Source organism: Haliotis asinina, chromosome 3 (assembly GCF_037392515.1).
Source record: "Haliotis asinina isolate JCU_RB_2024 chromosome 3, JCU_Hal_asi_v2, whole genome shotgun sequence".
Lineage (NCBI taxonomy): Eukaryota > Metazoa > Mollusca > Gastropoda > Lepetellida > Haliotidae > Haliotis > Haliotis asinina.
Genome location: NC_090282.1, coordinates 57,743,524 through 57,763,344, shown reverse-complemented (window position 1 = coordinate 57,763,344; position 19,821 = coordinate 57,743,524). Strand labels below are relative to the sequence as shown.

Genomic DNA, 19,821 nt, shown 5'->3' with positions numbered 1-19,821 from the left:
GCGCGAAATCCGATTACGTTTAACTCACAAGGGAGTTAACTCACCAAGCACACGTGAACTTCAGTTGGTTCAAGACTGAAAGTTGGTGAACACATTCAGTTTCAGTTTCATTAACAATCTGTGTCGTCTGAACTGGTATGATGTATGGGGTTCGATCAGTTATATCATTGTGTATTGCAGTTTTGTATAGTTCACCACATGTCATCATGTTCACTGCTATAGATGTAAATAGTTTCGAGAAAACTTGATGTGAAGTTCCTACCTCAGGTTGAACATATCTTACAAACTTGCAGCAGTAAAGTTATTTTGGATTCGATTGTCATAACTATTAGAGAAATTCAGTGCTGAGATCTACTTATAAGGTTATGTATTGATCTGACTGATTGTAATGGTGATGTATTTGTCACTGGACTGATAACAAACTATATATAAATTGAAATATGTCTTGCATTGATTGGTGGTAAACAGGATCAGCATTGCATTTGATAATGATGTAACAGTATTGCTATCAATGCGAATGCCTTCAGCCTTAAGTGAATACTTATACATTTGTAAAGAAATTCATATATGTGAAGTTCAGTTTACAAACGTACCCTGAAGGCCCGGCTTCAGTACATTTAAGCTGAAACACACGAAGATGCTAGTTAAGTAGCTGTGTTGTTAGCAACAATGTTGTCCTATTATCATGATTATGTATGTCGATATTCATGCATAAAAAACCCAAACAGTGTATTTCAGATTTGTTGGTCTTCTTTTGGAACCTAACAACTCCAAGCATGAGTGAGGTGGTTGGGTAGCCCATTGGTTAAAACATTCACTTGTCATGCTGAAGGCTCATGGGTACACTGTTTGAAGCCCATTTCTGGTGTCTCCATCGTGATAGTGATGGAGCATTGCTAAAAGCAGAATGAAACCCAACTCACTAATTGCACAAAATGTACAAAATGATTCTTCATTCTGATCTGTTTGTCTTCCAGACTTTCAGAATGGGTGTTTCCTGAGGATGGTTCTCACACAAAGCGTGAAGCATGTTGACTGTTTCTTCCGTTTTGCCTACAATATAAAAAGTGACGTCACAAGGTTAACAAGTTTAATCTCAGAAACACTCAACAACATCTCCTTGTTGGTAGTAATGTATAGGCCAGCAGCCATTTTGCATCCTGATTTCATTGCACAACTTCAAAGAAGTGGACAGTATCCACCCAACCTGTTTGTCCCAATTCTCAACTTCCCCTTCCAACCCCAGATCTTAGCCAACCCTGCTGGCTTCATCAATCCAGCCTCCGTGCCCATCCAGAGGAATGAAGCTGCGGATTTGAGAGAGAAGATACGCACTGATATACTAAGGAAACTCAAACACGAAGGAAGTGAAAGTCCACAGTTACTGTCTCCTGACTTTGCATCAGACAACTTAGATGGTGTGACTATGTTTAAAAATGCAAGAAATGATAATGCTGTACATAGCAGGTAAATGTACTCTTTTATGACAAAATATTAATATGTATGTAAATGATATATGTCTGTCCCTTGTTAGGGGTCATAGGGGTACCCTAGCGGTTGAAGTATTGAGTCTTCACGCTGAAGACCCGGGTTAACTTATATTCCACACATGGGTACAGCACATGAAGTCCATTTCCCTGCTGTGAATTTACTGGAATATTGCTAGAAAAGGCGTAAAACTTAACTCACTCACTGTGCTTTGTGACCATCCGGGGTAGAATAGGCCTTCAGCAACCCATGCCTGCCACAAAAGGTGACTGACTATGCTTGTCATAAGAGGTGACTAATAGGATCGGGTGGTCAGACTCACTTAGTTGACATGTGTCATCAGTTGCCAGTTGCACAGATCGATGCTCGTGTTGTTGATCACTGGGTTGTCTGGTCCAGACACAATTATTTACAGACTGCAGCCATATAGCTTAAATATTGCTGAGTGCAGCGTAAAACTCAACTCACTCACTCCACTGTGCTTTGTTCACCATGTGATCATAAGCGGAGTCTTAGGCTTGCATACATACACAACCCCTTATGTGTTAACCTTCAGGATATATGCAACTGACTGTGGGAGTTGAAAGTTTGTAAACTTAATGTATGCACATATGGAAAAGTGAATACAAGTTACCTCCTTACATATGTGCTTTGTATTATTTCCAGGTCTAACAGCAGTAAGGAGAACCCAGGTATGAAGCGACCTCGGAGTGGGTCGCGCTTTGAGACGCCAAAGAAACCCCGCATGGGAAAGCCTGAAGAGAAGGGTTTCCCTACAGGAATCCAGTGGTCCATACCTCAGACTGTTGCTCCTACAGGTACAGAGAGGGTAGGTGCAATTGTGTAACTTTTGGCAAAGCAAATAGAGCATTTTACCTCAGAAAACAATGCATTGACCTCCAAGGAAAGTAATCGTAAAGTTTTGTTCATATGTTGGCCTAAAATATGAAGGATGTTTACGGATATACTGGCAAACAAGGATAAGTTGAACCAGTACACAGAACACGTTTATGAGAAGTAGGCGGTGCATGACAATGAGAAACCTATTTGGTTTGTTAAATGGTAGAACAGTTGTAGGCTAGTGCATGGGTAGTGCAGGACAATAAAACTGATTCTGTACACAACTTGTTAATAAGACTCTCACATGGTTGGTGTAGCAAGTCAGTAATACACTACACTTGATCATGGACAGCCTGGGGTCTCATCACTCACAATGGCAAGGGCCAGTGAGTGGCATTAGTTAGTACATGCTAGTACGGGTGAGTTGTCAACTTAACCTTGTTTGCCAGTAATTTCATAAGTGCAGACTCTTGGGTGATGAGAAGGTATTGTATGGTTCAAGGACAGATAGTCTGACTGGCTACCAATGGCACAAGTTGGGACTTTGGTGTATGAGGCGAGTTTTGGGTCTGTTTTATATGATCACTCTGAAGAAGGACCTTGAATGTACTAATGCACTAATATTCTGAACATCGAAATGTTCCAGATATCAGAGTCTATATGGCAGTATTTCCTGCAGACTCAGCAGACCGAGGACATCTATCAGGCTAAAGTACGGCTGAGAAATGCTCTTTATGCTGTGTTTCAGGGCGTCTTTCCTTGTAAGTATGTGAAGGGAATATTTGTGAAGTGCCCTTTATGTTGTGTTTCAGGGCAGCTTTCCATGTAAACTCATGTGTGTTTATGAGAACAGTGCTCTTTATGTTGTGTTTCAGAGCAGCTTTCCATGTAAACTTGTGTGTTTATGAGAACAGTGCTCTTTATTTTGTGTTTCAAGGCAACTTTCCATGTAAACTGGTGTGGATGTTTGTGAGAGCAGTGCCCTTTATGTTGTGTTTTAGGGCATATTTCACTGTAGGCCCGTATAGGTGTGAGAGTAGTGCCTTGTACACCATGTTTCATGACATATTTAATTGTAAACTGGTTTCTGTGTTTGTGGAAGAAGTATCCTGGATGCTGTGTTTTTGGGCATCTTTTGATATAAATATTGTTTTTTTGTGAGAGAAGTGACTTTTAGGTTGTTTTACTAGGATGTGTTTTAATATAAGTATGGGTGTTTGCGAGAGTACATGCAATGAATTACCTCTGTTTTGTCTTTAAAGTATCACTGAATATGAGTGTATAGGAATATTTGAGTCCATGATTTCTGCTATAGAAATCCATTAAGATTCATACTTCTCCATGATTTATCCTTGGCCTGATTTCATACAGAGCTCTCACTATTTGCAAAGCTATTTCTTTCTGACATTGACAGACAATGCTCAGAAATGTTTTCTTTGGTGTTTCATGAGTCTTTTCCAAATATAATTTTTTTGTCTGAGCTGTTGGGATTCTTTTAATGGATGATTTTCTGCCATTGATGTTTGGTGAAATAGTTGCATATGCGATAACCAATAATGAAAAAAATGTGGTTTTGCAAAATGAAGTTCCATTGGACGTGACATGATATCTTCACACTGATCCCGAGTTGAATTATCAGATTCACCCCATGTTTTTATCGGTTGAATTGTTTCCACCGAAGTGGATAATGTATGATCTATGAGTCTTAACACTTTCTATACAGTGGCTCTGTTGAAAGTGAACTACTTTTCCAAGCATTATTTAACTCCATGAGTTGATCATTCACTCCCAACCCACTTTTACTAGCTCACTCCATGTCCTCGGGAAGTGTTGTGGTGTAATCCAGCCCAAACTCAGCAGTGTTTAATGAATGCAGCAGTTTCAATTAAAAATGTTTACCTGTTTTGGGTGTTTTTTTTTTCAGTTTGTGGTCTGTACATTGTTGGGTCATCCATGAATGGTTTCGGCACAAGAAACAGTGACATGGACCTCTGTCTGATGCTGTCAATACATTCTGTAGGTACATCACACTTCTTGAAAACCTTGTTTCTATCTCTGCCTCTTGCTGTCAGTATTTTCTGTAGGTAGCATACTCCTTCACATGTCATGTCCTACCTCAGCCTGATGCTGTTACAGACATTCTGTAGCTAGATTACACTTCTTTACAGCCTGGTGTTCAACCTCTGACAGTTGCTATGAATATACAACCTGTGGGTAGATCACACAAGCTTAACTGTGGCATAGTACTTCTGTGAGCTAGCACTATAGAGCCAGCTCAAGTTTGGGCTGGGACAAGTAGCCACACGTACTTGTGGTCATATGAGCGAAAAATATTCTTAAGAATGACGTTAAACCCCATTTCACCTCACGAAAGCTTTTTAAACATTGAAACATTCAATAATTTGGACAGATTGGGTTACATTTTACACCCAAATGGTGTTTTTAATTTGCTACTGTTACATTACAGTACAGGAGTGGTTTAAAGTTCAGTTTAGAATGTTTAGCATCTCCTCGTAACATGTCAATTCATTGAAATACCTGCTGAATGCATGAATCTTTGTCATAAACTGAGAAATCATTTTGATTGTGGTTTGCAATGCATGCATGAGATATCGTTAAAGGTCACATGCAACCAAAAAATCAAACATAATTAAAACAGATTTATCACTTATTCATGACATACAATATACATTGCTGCTTTTAAAAAAACAAATAACACAATTATAAGCGTACAATCGCGATTCAAAAGTGCGATATTTTGCACTTGGGCTTACTTCCCCCGAAACGAAGCCCTCGGGAGACCGAACCCAGTCATAGCGGGTGGATCTGCACTCAAGTGTAACGACGGTTTCCGATTGGCTGTTTCATTTGCTGATATATATGGTGAGGGTTCGTTGTGTGTACAGAAAGATGATCTGTTTGATGGGCATTTTAGAAGTATAGCCAGTCACAAGAAAGTAAGATTCTTTATGGATAACAACTTCTTTTTGTGTACTTGATGCGTCGTTTCAGTATGGATTCATATACTGTTGTCAAATAAAATCATATACACGAAAAGAAGTCGTTATCCATGAAGAATGTATATAGAGATGTTGGGTTTGGAAAATACATGTTCTCTGAATTTGCGCTCGATCAAATAAAAAATCATGTCAGTAGGGATGGTAAACTACTGCGTGGCTGGAATCTGTCATTCGTCCAAGTACAAAGCAGGACTTGAAACTGACAAGAGTTTGCACCAGTTTCCGTCAGATCCAGTCATCCGAAAAAAAAATGAATGTAGTTTGTTTTCAACCCACAGACATAAAAACATGCCATGTGTATCACACGTGCCTAATTACATAATGTGGCAGACACGGGACTCGGGTGCACGAGTCGTAAATCAACTTATTTTCTTTATGTCGTATAGTCTGATAGGTGTTAAGTTCAAATTGCACGTGGTCAATGATTGAAGCTGTGTATTGCATGTTGTCTTTAGCAGACAGACATTTAGGTGTGAATAAACCAGACACTGAGCTTTCTCTGTGACAGAGACTGTTTACTACAATCAACAAGTTGTTTTACGTAACGAGTAGATTATTTACTTGTTTGTGTACACAACCAAGATTAGACTACTGCTCACGACCTCAGACGCTGGGCATGCATAGTGTTTCAAGCTCCTCGAACCTATTCACTGCGCATGCGTTATGGAGGCAGCGCAGCACAGCCGTTGAAACCAGTTTTCCCCCCAGCGCTGGTGGGAATTTAGTGAAACGTTTGAACTCCGATTTCGCAGGCTTTTCTTTCATCGCGTTTTTATCAACTTTATAGGTTGAATTGGCATTTTTTATGATTTGTTTCGGTAAGTGCATACCGAAAGGTACCAGAATCTGCAAAGTTGTGTTTTACGTTGCATGTGACCTTTAAGCAAAGAGTAACAATAATGCTATGTTTTCAAGTAGCTTTTACAAGAAAGTAATTTTTACTTTGTGGTTTGGCTGTTTCCAGATTGACCAAAGGAAAGAAGCTACAGAGATATTATTCCTGCTACAGAAGTCTTTAAGGAATTGTTGTAAGTGACTTTAATGCCTTTATAGGTTTCTAGTTGGTAGTGCTGAAAAGTATCATGCATGAGATTCAAGAAAATGTCACAAATGCTTCTGTGATGTTCCTCAAACCTGTACCGTAAAAGGCGACTGTGCTTGTCGTAAGAGGCGACTAACGGGATTGGTAGGTCAGGCTCGCTGACTTGGTTGACACATGTCAATGGCGTTAAACTAAACTCACTCACTCACTCACTCACTCACTCACTCACTCACTCACTCACTCACTCCTCAAACCTGTAGGGGTGGTGGGGTACTTAAACTGTGTATTAATAACTCTAAACAAAACCATACTTTATCAAGTTTGAGTAGTTTGTATGCAGACGACACGTGACAGTCTCACAGGTAGCACGGATGCGAAACCTGGGAACTTACATCTCACCTTGTTATTCACAACAGATACACAGAATATGTTCAATGACAACTTTTCCCAATATGTTGCCGTGAACGTTCACTTTTTCACCCACACTTATTGGTGATAGTGAACATGCCATCATAGTTTACGTTGATAAGAGAGGAAGGATAGTTCTTGATGTCACAAAGTGTGAAATCACATTGACATTCTTAGACTTCACATGATATCAATATGTATACAGTTCAAGCATTTAAATACAGAAAACACGTATGTATGATTATGTAAGAAACTATATAGATACCTCAGTTGAGAAAAAGAAGTTTCTAAGGGACTATTTAGTCATGCATAATATACCCATTTATGATAACGAAAACTGATATGGATAGTAAAGACAGTAACCACCTTGCCAAGGCTCGGGAATTATGTAATTAATATAATTATATATGTCTCAAAGAACCGGGTATGGCTATCTCATTTACATAATAACAGTGTGCCATGTTTCCTTGCAGTCTTTGTAAAAAAGTGCCAAGTCATCCGAGCTGCTGTCCCCATTCTTCGATTCTGGGATAAATGCAGGTGATTTCTAGATCGTCATGAGTTTCAATAAGTAGTATTGTGTACTTACATTGTGCTAAACACCCAACACTTGGGACGTGCTTAAAAATTTCAACACTGTCGGTATTTTGATAAGAAAAATAGATTTTGTGGTGTCAGTTGTCAATATTTGAGTTACATAATTGTGGGAATAATATAGATTTTTAAACTTAAATTTTTAAATGTTTACTTACCTTACCATAGGTCTATAGCCTATTACCTCAAGCTTCACGTAGTTGTCTGGCGGAGTTGAATTGCTATTCAATCTTGAATGGCTACCTCGCAATTGACGACTGTCATGATACGGAAGTATCTAGATCTCCCCCTGTGCATGCGCATGACTTCATGAGAAACTTCACTTTTACTTCAAGCGTCGTCTGATCAAGAAGTGTTTGGGTTGCTAAAAGTTTTTTCAGAACTAATACAGTTTCACCTTACTTCGCCTTTACACTGATTCCTTTCAGGGTTTATGTGTGTGGTATGTATATTTTTCAATCTTTGTGTCGATTTTATCGTATACTTACGTTATTGTACACTTGTCGGCTACCTCGTATGAGACACGGTTGCATGTCTTCTATTTTCGTTTTTGCCTCCGTAATTTGTTACTGGATTGGTTTCATAGGTTAAGGGACTGCTTCTACTTATAATTATGTCCACTATATCTAAGTTTTGTATGTATTTAGTGTAAATTTTGCTGTTCCTTTTCGAAGTGGCAGCTATTTCACTTTATTGCAAGCATGCTGTTACACGGAGAGTGGAGCAGCCCATTGCGTGGTAGGGGGTGTTTTTCTTCTTCCTTTATTATCACATTGTTGTTTCGATTTATTACACGCCACTTTTGTAAAGTTTGTAAAGGCCTGAAGTCCGGCAAGGACCCGCACTCGTACTGCCTGGACTTTGCTGTTGTGTCCTGCACCCTCCTGCAGTGTTGTGCAGTGTGCTCAAGACTATTTATTCCCGAATTCAAGGCATACTTGGCGGAGGTGAGGAAGAGGATGACACAGAAGTTAAGAAGAATGTCACGGTCTCCTGCATCCTTGTCTGATTCGAGGGTATTTCTACCTTGTACTCCAGAGATTCAGTCAACTTTGGAGATACCTGCAGCGTGTTGGACACTGTGACTCGAGTGGAGCCATCACTGAATCAGAATCATTCAGCGCTCCCGATGCCGACGCCCATACTGATACAGATGCCTATGCCTATGCTTATGCCTGTGCCGATTCTGACGCCAACGCCTACTACTCAGCCGGGAGGTTGGATGGATTTGCCCAGACCTGATGCTCTGGCGCACCCGGAGGTGCAACGGATTTTAAGAGCGCTGCACATACTTGGCCCATCGGTGACGCCAGGCGCATCCCAAGAACAGGCGGCACCTCCGACTACGGCTCCTCCGCAAATCCCGGACATCACAGGGACGACACAAAGGGCAGAGCACACCTGTTTGCCCGTGCCGAGGCTTTAGAGAAGTCAGCACCAGGGTCGGACGCACAAGCATTTGGAGCGCCACAGGGCACCATGACTTTGTCTAGTGATAGATTGAGAACTGGACGTCAGTAGGTCTCGATCCAGAAGTCCCCGGAGTAGTTCATCCAGTGTTCATCCACCGCATACGCAGGAGGTAGCGTTCAGCATCACCCCCTCCTGTCAGACAGTTGACACATAGAAAGCAGGCGCTGGAGCACAAGTCAACCATTTCTTGGAATACTGATGACAAACAACACTTCTCTCCAGACTATGAGGAGGACCCTGCACAACTGGAAGAGGAAGAGGGATCGTACGTGCCATTGTCCGCTATTTACGATTGGATAGCTGATAGGCTCCTGGAGTGCCCCTCCCCGACATCAGGGGTAGACAGCTCCAGGGCTATTAGGGTAGAACCCGACCTGATGATCCCGCCACATTCTATGGTGGCTGACGCCATTTCTTCATTGAATGATGACTTTGCTAAGCCATCTTTGAATGCTACAATCAGAGCGCCCAAGTCAAAGAAGCAAGACTACAAGGTGCATAGTCTTGATTTTGCAGATTCCAGGGCGGTGTTGGATGAAACCATCAAAAGACTATCTTCCTCCACCTCTTGCACAGGGGGAGGTCTAGATACTTCCGTATCATGACAGTTGTCAATTGTGAGGTAGCCATTCAAGATTGAATAGCAATTCAACTCTGTCAGATCTACTAAGTGAAGCTTGAGGTAATATGCTATAGACCTATGGTAAGGTGAGCATTTAAATATCTAAATTATTTAGATTTTAACAATATTAAGAAATAATGCTTGTTTCTATATTATGATAGTAATGTTTTAAAAGAGTTAAACTGAAAGTAATGTTCCGAGTTGAAACATTGTAGACTTTGTTTTGTCCATGGTTGTGTTTTTCACTGTAGGAGACATGATTACTCAGTGTGCGCTCTTACTATTCAGGGACTTTGAGTGTGATCTTAACATCAACAATGCTGTTGGAATCAGGAATACACATTTACTCCGATATTATGCAACAAGTAAGTTTATTTTATGAAAAAAAAAACAATGATACTTTCATCTGTTTTTATTGTTAACAACAACAATTCAAAAGTGAGTTCTGGAAAAGTTGAGATGCATAATGTCCGTTATAGTCAGCAGTGGGCCTGGAATCTGTAGTCTGGAAGCTGGTCTTACAGGTGAAAAGTGATTCTGGAAGCCAGTCTTCCAGGTGACTTTTGATTCTGAAAGCCACTCTTCCAGGTGACTAGTGATTGAATATTGGCATTAATCATTATAGTTGCAATGCATTCTATGATTGATTTACTTCCCAAATTTTCCTAAACAGATGGTGAAGGTATTTTGTTTTTTGTTGTTTAGAATGACTTGGAGGTGGTGGTTGGGGTGGACTAGAGTATTTGGTGCCTTAAATCTGTTCTGCTCCCTGTAGCCTATTTGGATGTTGACTTGCAGCAACACTGACCTTTGGACAGTAATACCTTTCTGCAAATACTGTCAAGATCAGGTGTAACATGATAAAACCTTCAAAAGTTTAGCTGAGGCCAGATTATCCCCAGGGAAAGTTTAGAGCAGGGAAGAAATGGCCTGCAACATCAGGTTAGAATTGATCTTCAGCAACCCACACTTCTTGTTAAAGACGATTAACTGGATTGAATGGTCAACCTCAATGACTTGGATGAAACGTCATCATATCCTGATTGCGTAGTTTGATGCTCATGCTGTTGATCACTGGATTGTGAATTTTTTCAGACAGCAATATGGCTGGAACTTTGCTGACAGTGATATTAAACAACCAACCAACCAACCAACTTTTTCTGCAACACACTATATGATTGGGATTATTTATTGGATTGTGATTAATGGCAGAGATGATAGTTTGGCAAGTCTTGAATTGGATCTTTTGGGAAAAGTGTGACAAAAGGCAGAAAGTCAATATAAATGTTTATTGGGAGCAGCACAGATATATGTTTATTGCAACTATTGATAAATGTGACTGCCATGAAGGCTTGGCACTTATTTATTTCATCAAGTAATAAAGAATTCAACACAAAGTGAACATTTTCACCAGCAAGGAATTATCAGTCTAATCTTAACATTCACCTTACATATTTGGGGATCTGATAGGTCCAACATTTGAATCTTTTTTTACTGAATTTCACCCCAAATATGTTTCCCAACTGCGGCTATGTCTTTGAAACATGGTCCATCTTAATGACAAATGCATATTTGCAGTGGACTGGCGGGTACGCCCCTTGATGCTGTACATCAAGTTCTGGGCCAGATTCCATGACATTAATGATGCAAGGAAGAAGACGATATCCAGCTACTCACTAGGTCTTATGTTGATACACTACTTACAGGGTGAGTTGTTAACCTACAACTGGAGATATAAACCACGTCGATACGCTACTTACAGGGTGACGTGTTAACCTACAACTGGAGATATAAATATGTCGATACACTACTTACAGGGTGAGTTGTTAACCTACAACTGGAGATATAAACTATGTTGATACACTACTTACAGGGTGAGTTGTTAACCTACAACTGAAGATATAAACTATGTTAATACACTACTTACAGCGTGAGTTGCTAAAATCTACAACTGGACATATAAACTATGTCGATACACTACTTACAGCGTGAGTTGTTAACCTACAACTGGAGATATAAACTATGTTGATAAACTACCTACAGGGTGAGTTGTTAACCTACAACTGGAGATATAAACTGTGTTGATAAACTACCTACAGGGTGAGTTGTTAACCTACAACTGGAGATATAAACTATGTTAATACACTACTTACAGCGTGAGTTGCTAAAATCTACAACTGGACATATAAACTATGTCGATACACTACTTACAGCGTGAGTTGTTAACCTACAACTGGAGATATAAACTATGTTGATAAACTACCTACAGGGTGAGTTGTTAACCTACAACTGAAGATATAAACTATGTTAATACACTACTTACAGCGTGAGTTGCTAAAATCTACAACTGGACATATAAACTATGTCGATACACTACTTACAGCGTGAGTTGTTAACCTACAACTGGAGATATAAACTATGTTGATACACTACTTACAGGGTGAGTTGTTAACCTACAACTGAAGATATAAACTATGTTAATACACTACTTACAGCGTGAGTTGCTAAAATCTACAACTGGACATATAAACTATGTCGATACACTACTTACAGCGTGAGTTGTTAACCTACAACTGGAGATATAAACTATGTTGATAAACTACCTACAGGGTGAGTTGTTAACCTACAACTGGGGATATAAACTATGTTGATACACTACCTAGAGGGTGAGTTGTTAACCTACAACTGGAGATATAAACTGTGTTGATAAACTACCTACAGGGTGAGTTGTTAACCTACAACTGGAGATATAAACTATGTTAATACACTACTTACAGCGTGAGTTGCTAAAATCTACAACTGGACATATAAACTATGTCGATACACTACTTACAGCGTGAGTTGTTAACCTACAACTGGAGATATAAACTATGTTGATAAACTACCTACAGGGTGAGTTGTTAACCTACAACTGGGGATATAAACTATGTTGATACACTACTTACAGGGTGAGTTGTTAACCTACAACTGGGGATATAAACTATGTTGATACACTACTTACAGGGTGAGTTGTTAACCTACAACTGGAGATATAAACTGTGTTGATAAACTACCTACAGGGTGAGTTGTTAACCTACAACTGGAGATATAAACTATGTTAATACACTACTTACAGCGTGAGTTGCTAAAATCTACAACTGGACATATAAACTATGTCGATACACTACTTACAGCGTGAGTTGTTAACCTACAACTGGAGATATAAACTATGTTGATAAACTACCTACAGGGTGAGTTGTTAACCTACAACTGGGGATATAAACTATGTTGATACACTACTTACAGGGTGAGTTGTTAACCTACAACTGGGGATATAAACTATGTTGATACACTACCTACAGGGTGAGTTGTTAACCTACAACTGGAGATATAAACTGTGTTGATGAACTACCTAGAGGGTGAGTTGTTAACCTACAACTGGAGATATAAACTATGTTAATACACTACTTACAGCGTGAGTTGCTAAAATCTACAACTGGACATATAAACTATGTCGATACACTACTTACAGCGTGAGTTGTTAACCTACAACTGGAGATATAAACTATGTTGATAAACTACCTACAGGGTGAGTTGTTAACCTACAACTGGAGATATAAACTATGTTGATACACTACTTACAGGGTGAGTTGTTAACCTACAACTGGAGATATAAACTATGTTGATAAACTACCTACAGGGTGAGTTGTTAACCTACAACTGGAGATATAAACTATGTCGATACACTACTTACAGCGTGAGTTGTTAACCTACAACTGGAGATATAAACTATGTCAATACGCTACTTACAGGGTGAGTTGTTAACCTACAACTGGAGATATAAACTATGTCGATACACTACTTACAGGGTGAGTTGTTAACCTACAACTGGAGATATAAACTATGTCAATACGCTACTTACAGGGTGAGTTGTTAACCTACAACTGGAGATATAAACCACGCCGATACGCTACTTGCAGGGTGACGTGTTAACCTACAACTGGAGATATAAACTATGTCAATACGCTACTTACAGCGTGAGTTGTTAACCTACAACTGGAGATATAAACTATGTTGATAAACTACCTACAGGGTGAGTTGTTAACCTACAACTGGACATATAAACTATGTCGATACACTACTTACAGCGTGAGTTGTTAACCTACAACTGGAGATATAAACTATGTTGATAAACTACCTACAGGGTGAGTTGTTAACCTACAACTGGGGATATAAACTATGTTGATACACTACTTACAGGGTGAGTTGTTAACCTACAACTGGGGATATAAACTATGTTGATACACTACTTACAGGGTGAGTTGTTAACCTACAACTGGAGATATAAACTGTGTTGATAAACTACCTACAGGGTGAGTTGTTAACCTACAACTGGAGATATAAACTATGTTAATACACTACTTACAGCGTGAGTTGCTAAAATCTACAACTGGACATATAAACTATGTCGATACACTACTTACAGCGTGAGTTGTTAACCTACAACTGGAGATATAAACTATGTTGATAAACTACCTACAGGGTGAGTTGTTAACCTACAACTGGAGATATAAACTATGTTGATACACTACTTACAGGGTGAGTTGTTAACCTACAACTGGAGATATAAACTATGTTGATAAACTACCTACAGGGTGAGTTGTTAACCTACAACTGGACATATAAACTATGTCGATACACTACTTACAGCGTGAGTTGTTAACCTACAACTGGAGATATAAACTATGTCAATACGCTACTTACAGGGTGAGTTGTTAACCTACAACTGGAGATATAAACTATGTTGATAAACTACCTACAGGGTGAGTTGTTAACCTACAACTGGAGATATAAACTATGTTGATACACTACTTACAGGGTGAGTTGTTAACCTACAACTGGAGATATAAACTATGTTGATAAACTACCTACAGGGTGAGTTGTTAACCTACAACTGGAGATATAAACTATGTTGACACACTACTTACAGGGTGAGTTGTTAACCTACAACTGGAGATATAAACTATGTTAATACACTACTTACAGGGTGAGTTGTTAACCTACAACTGGGGATATAAACTATGTCGATACACTACTTACAGGGTGAGTTGTTAACCTACAACTGGAGATATAAACTATGTCAATACGCTACTTACAGGGTGAGTTGTTAACCTACAACTGGAGATATAAACCACGCCGATACGCTACTTACAGGGTGACGTGTTAACCTACAACTGGAGATATAAACTATGTCAATACGCTACTTACAGCGTGAGTTGTTAACCTACAACTGGAGATATAAACTATGTTGATAAACTACCTACAGGGTGAGTTGTTAACCTACAACTGGAGATATAAACTATGTTGATACACTACTTACAGGGTGAGTTGTTAACCTACAACTGGACATATAAACTATGTTGATAAACTACCTACAGGGTGAGTTGTTAACCTACAACTGGAGATATAAACTATGTTGATACACTACTTACAGCGTGAGTTGTTAACCTACAACTGGAGATATAAACTATGTTGATACACTACCTAGAGGGTGAGTTGTTAACCTACAACTGAAGATGTAAACTATGTTGATACACTACCTAGAGGGTGAGTTGATACACTGAATTTGGACTAAAGCATATATATGAGCATATAATATCCTTGATAAGATGATTTGGTTTCCCTGTTCCAGTTGGCTGTAACCCCCCAGTTCTACCCTGTCTGCAGACACAGTTCCCTGTAAGTGTCCCCTTGACAACAATTATGTTTTCTTTGAATTGTGAAAATATTCATAAGAAAGAATAGATTAAACATAACTTGTGTGTCAAGCTGACTATGCTTTCAGTAAACATGCGTTTCTGCTGTAGATGGTGTTTGTTCATTTCTGTTTGGTATCATTTTGGAAGTGGTGGACAGAGAATATGCCCTGTTCTGAAAACAAATCTCCATATGATAATGAATGTGACAGCACATGCTTCTTCTTGGCAGAAAACCTTCAAACCTGATGCAGATATCCGGGAACTGAAACTGAATGAGAAACTGCCTCTGGCCGAGACACAGAACAAAGATTCTCTTGGAGATCTTTTCCTTGGCTTTCTTGAATACTACTCCTTCAAATTTAAGTAAGCATTAACAATTGTCATCTTAAACTATTGCTGGACTACCTTTTACTCTATTACTCAAGTGCTTTTTGCTTTTTATGTATTTCTGAATTTGATGGAACCGCCCACCCTTTGGATGCTAAGACATATTGTTCTACTATATCACGTTCATATTTTTTAAACATATGTGAGCAACGTTTGAGCTAAAGTTGTATTTATGAATTATCATGACCTTATTGTTTAAATATAGTTGCTGTTTGCTGGATGTTGAGATTGTATTTATCATATTTCCAGCTTTGATGCAGATGCTATAAGTATTCGACAAGGTGCGCGGGTGCCGCGGAGTGTCATGATGAAACAGACAGCCGACAATCAGAGGCAGTGGAAGTGTCTCTGTATTGAAGGTGACTTTGATACAGCTGCCTTTTGATTCCCTTGTACTAACAATATCTCTCACGGCAGTCAGTCAGTTTGCAAGAACAAGCAAAAGCAGTAAATTCATCACTTGATATTTCTTATACTTTCTTGTTTTAACAAAAATCTTTAGATGTTTCGTGGGTGAGATATTTTTAGAAATGTGTTGCTTTTACCTAGATCCATGTTCATTAAGAGTTGTTGGCTGTAGTCTTGATTTAAAATTGTTTATGAAGAACTGATTACTCTTTCAGAGCCGTTTGACAGGTCAAACACCGCAAGGTCAGTGTATGACGAATTCACCTTTCAAAGAGTCCAGCGTGTGTTCAAGAACAGCTTCTTTAGATTACGAAAGACAAATGACATTCAGTCTATCACCAGTGTCCCATTCTGAGCAGCAGACAACATTAACTGCTGATACAGACAGTTGGCTGGAAGTCATCACAACATCTCCCAAACTCAGGGCTCTTCATGGACGCACATCCTTGGTGGTGACAAGGGGAGGAAACTCTTCCCTGTATTATCCTCAACTGACACTACTCGCTGTTGACCAGAAGGCATTTGAGCCAGTTGTTTTGATGAAGATTCATGACTGAAAAGTCAGTGTTGCTCTCTGTTACCTTTCCAGTAAGCAAACAAAAGCCCCCTAGACTCAAGCACATGCTTCAGTTTAGGTGTGCAGTTATATTTTTGTGTGTGCATAATTTTGGAAATGAATACCAAACAGACATTATTGACAACTTGAAAAGGATCTAGAATTTGTGTTGAAACTTGACATTGTCAGTCTACTCCAGTCAGTGTGTAGTCCCGCTGACAGGAGACGACAGGGTACTAGGTGTATCAGTGTATCAGAGCCTCAGGTGTACCACTTGCTGCATACTTCATTGGCTTCATCTGTAGCCCCGAGTAATGAGGCATTTATTTGGAACTTTCAAGACAAGGTGAAGTGTGCCTACAGATCTGGCTGCTGAAATCTGTGTGTTTGTGTGTAAACTTTTCAGTTTGTGTGGACAGTGCATGTGTGCATGATATCCTGTGTGTAATGGAAAATATACAAGGAGTGAATCACTGTGTCTGTGAACTCTAGGGAGTTTTCAGTGTTTTGTGTACATGGAATCAGGGTTTCCATGAGCACTGGAGAGTGGAAATGTTTGTATGTTCTGTATATGGACTGTGTGATTCTTCATGGAATTTTTCATCAGCTGGTTTAAGCCCAGAGACAAAGCAGGTGTTTGACTACTTACGTTCAGAAATATCAAGGAACTTCCTGTTCAAAATAGATAGAATACACTCTTCACTACAATACATTTATTTCATTTCAGCACAAGATTCACAGTCTATAACTTTTTGATATTTCATATAAGAAAACAAAGGCATTATATGTCAGTGTGATGAAGGACTTCCTTTTCTAGCTCTGGACAGTCTAAATGTCAGTCAGTGCATATTCACATTATCAATGTGTTTCAGTAATGTACTCCACGTACATAAGGCTGGAAGTTTGCTGTGATGAACAACAGTCATGGCATGATGGCAACTAGAAGATCATAGGACATCTAGGTTATTGCATTATTATGATTTATTATGCAAATATAGGAATAAATGTTCAAAGTGGGTTGTGTGTACAAACAGATGTTGTTTACTAGCTGAAGGAAAAGTATAAGGTAGTATGTAATTTCCGAAAACTGCTGATTGTGACATGCTAGTTTCAGCTCATTGCATCTAAGTGGTTGAGGAATGAAAGTGAAATGAGTCAACTGCTGGGTCTCCGATTATATATCCAGTGATTTCAGTAAGATCACAAACTATCTGACCCAAGCAGTATCTGTTTCAAGTTTACATAATACTAATGATTATCAGAACCTTGTACAGGTATTCATCTATGATCTTGAGTCAATATCAGAGCTATGATATACTGTTTTCCTTATGAAAGGTGCCCTAATCCTGATGCTAGTTTTACTGGGTGTTGATAACAGAGGAAAAGCATTCTCACTGTCACTTGTGGATTGCTAATCATAATTGGTAGAAGTTGAATCTAGTGGCAATGATAAACAATTACTAACTTATTCTCTGATCTTATCTTGTGATATTTGAATATAAATGATATATAAAGACAACTGCAGTGTTCCGTAATGTGTTGGTCTAAAGTCACTAACAAGTCATGTCACAGGCAGCTAAATTTGTCATGCATGAGACAGACCTCAGGGAACTTAAATATTAAAAAGACAAAAAAAAAGTATGACATTGTCTCATTGTAAAAATCGTTGTAATGTTCATGTTTTCATAGTTTATGAATTGACTGTTTTAGGACAATTTTACATTGTGAAAGTAATATATGCTTTTTAAGATCATTAAATTTCATTGGATGAATGAAAATGTAAATACATTTTGTTTCAGACCAACACCTTGATGTACATTGAAGTGTCAGACATTGTGATATGTATGTTGATTCGTGTGAAATAAAACACATTTACAAATAATGATATTTTTTTATTTTTCTGTAATTTGCACATCTCTGTCTAGACCCCCTCAAACCCAGGGCCTAGATTTTTTAAGCTGTCATAGTGCTGAGAAAGTTGAAAGTGCCATACATTAACATTAACTTACGACTATCTTAGTGCTAAGACATTTTCGAAATCCTAGGCCCAGATTTGCATGCATGATAAACTCTGTACCATCTGCTCAAGATTGTCAGAAGTGATAAATGTGTACAACCTATTTTCTTTGTGTAAAATGCACATTTCCCAGGGAGGTTTCTGGATTAGATCAGAATATATCCCCATAAAAACTAAGCTGGTTCAAAGAGACTGTCGTGGCGTATCCTAGTGAATGAATTCAGTGGTCAGACTCTGATTGTGTGCCATTAGATCATCCCTCACAACATCAGTCCCTGGATTGTCAGATCCACACTCATTACTCACAAGTTGTGAGGTACAGCTGGGAACAGTGTTGAAAGCAGTGTTCACTCAATGACCTCCCATATTCTGGGTTAGAATCATGTGGAGTAGAATCAACATGACTTTTCTCAGAATTGCACATAACAATTTCAGTTTAATTAGTTTTTACTGTTACATACAGTGCATCAACATTATAGTGCATGATGAGCTCATAGAATACATGTTATTTGGTACACATACAATAAAAGGTAAATTTATGTACATACAGACATAGAGTCTGCTTTTGATTGACAAAGCCTTGCATTTCAAAATCAAGGTCAAAGATCCTTACTATGCATGAAGGCCACCGGTCTATATACATATAACAATATAACATTTATAATCAGAATATGTTGGAAACATGATGTAAGACAATTAGATTTAACAGTTTAACAAATTATATCTCTCTTTACACACACACACACACACACACACACACACACACACACACACACACACACACACACACACACACACACACACACACACACACACACATTACTTAATATACTTATAGAGACATACTTTGTTATATATATAATGCCTATTACAATATATATATGTGCGTGCGTGCGTGCATGCATGCATGCATGCATGCATGTATGTATATATATATATAATATATTGCTTTTAAATAGAGACATACTTTGTTACACTCTAATTGTCTTACAAATCTGTTTCCAATAAATAAATAACGATTCACTAGAATTCATGCCTATGAATATAAAATTAATATGTTTGGAAATCGGTTATAGACAAGTGGAAAATAACGTTTTATTTTTCATTATAATATTTGCATACTAACAGAAAATGGAATATATCTTCTATACCAAATTTACAAACAGAACATGTCGGTAGAGATGCATCAATATTTATCCACCTTCCTCAATTTTTAGTTTTCATCGGA

General features: G+C 38.6%; 2 protein-coding genes across 3 annotated transcripts in view; one reads left to right on the top strand and one right to left on the bottom strand.

Annotated features, from left to right (window-relative positions):
* The window catches only part of LOC137278221 (AP-5 complex subunit beta-1-like), a 68,383-nt gene that overhangs the window by 17,818 nt on the left and 30,744 nt on the right, over positions 1-19,821 (bottom strand). The gene's annotated exons all lie outside the window — the stretch shown is intronic.
* Positions 38-18,458, top strand: LOC137278222 (poly(A) RNA polymerase GLD2-like). Of its 2 annotated transcripts, none has more exons than XM_067810440.1 (13): positions 38-135; positions 978-1,467; positions 2,155-2,317; positions 2,975-3,089; positions 4,253-4,344; positions 6,313-6,376; positions 7,272-7,338; positions 9,776-9,852; positions 11,066-11,194; positions 15,159-15,205; positions 15,455-15,588; positions 15,862-15,971; positions 16,236-18,458. In XM_067810440.1, the coding sequence occupies exons 2-13, from the start codon at positions 1,004-1,006 to the stop codon at positions 16,373-16,375; spliced, it is 1,602 nt and encodes a 533-aa protein (XP_067666541.1). In that variant the 5' UTR covers positions 38-135; positions 978-1,003; the 3' UTR covers positions 16,376-18,458. The 2 variants fall into 2 exon arrangements, with proteins under 2 accessions (XP_067666541.1, XP_067666540.1); XM_067810439.1 differs by having other exon boundaries at positions 70-81.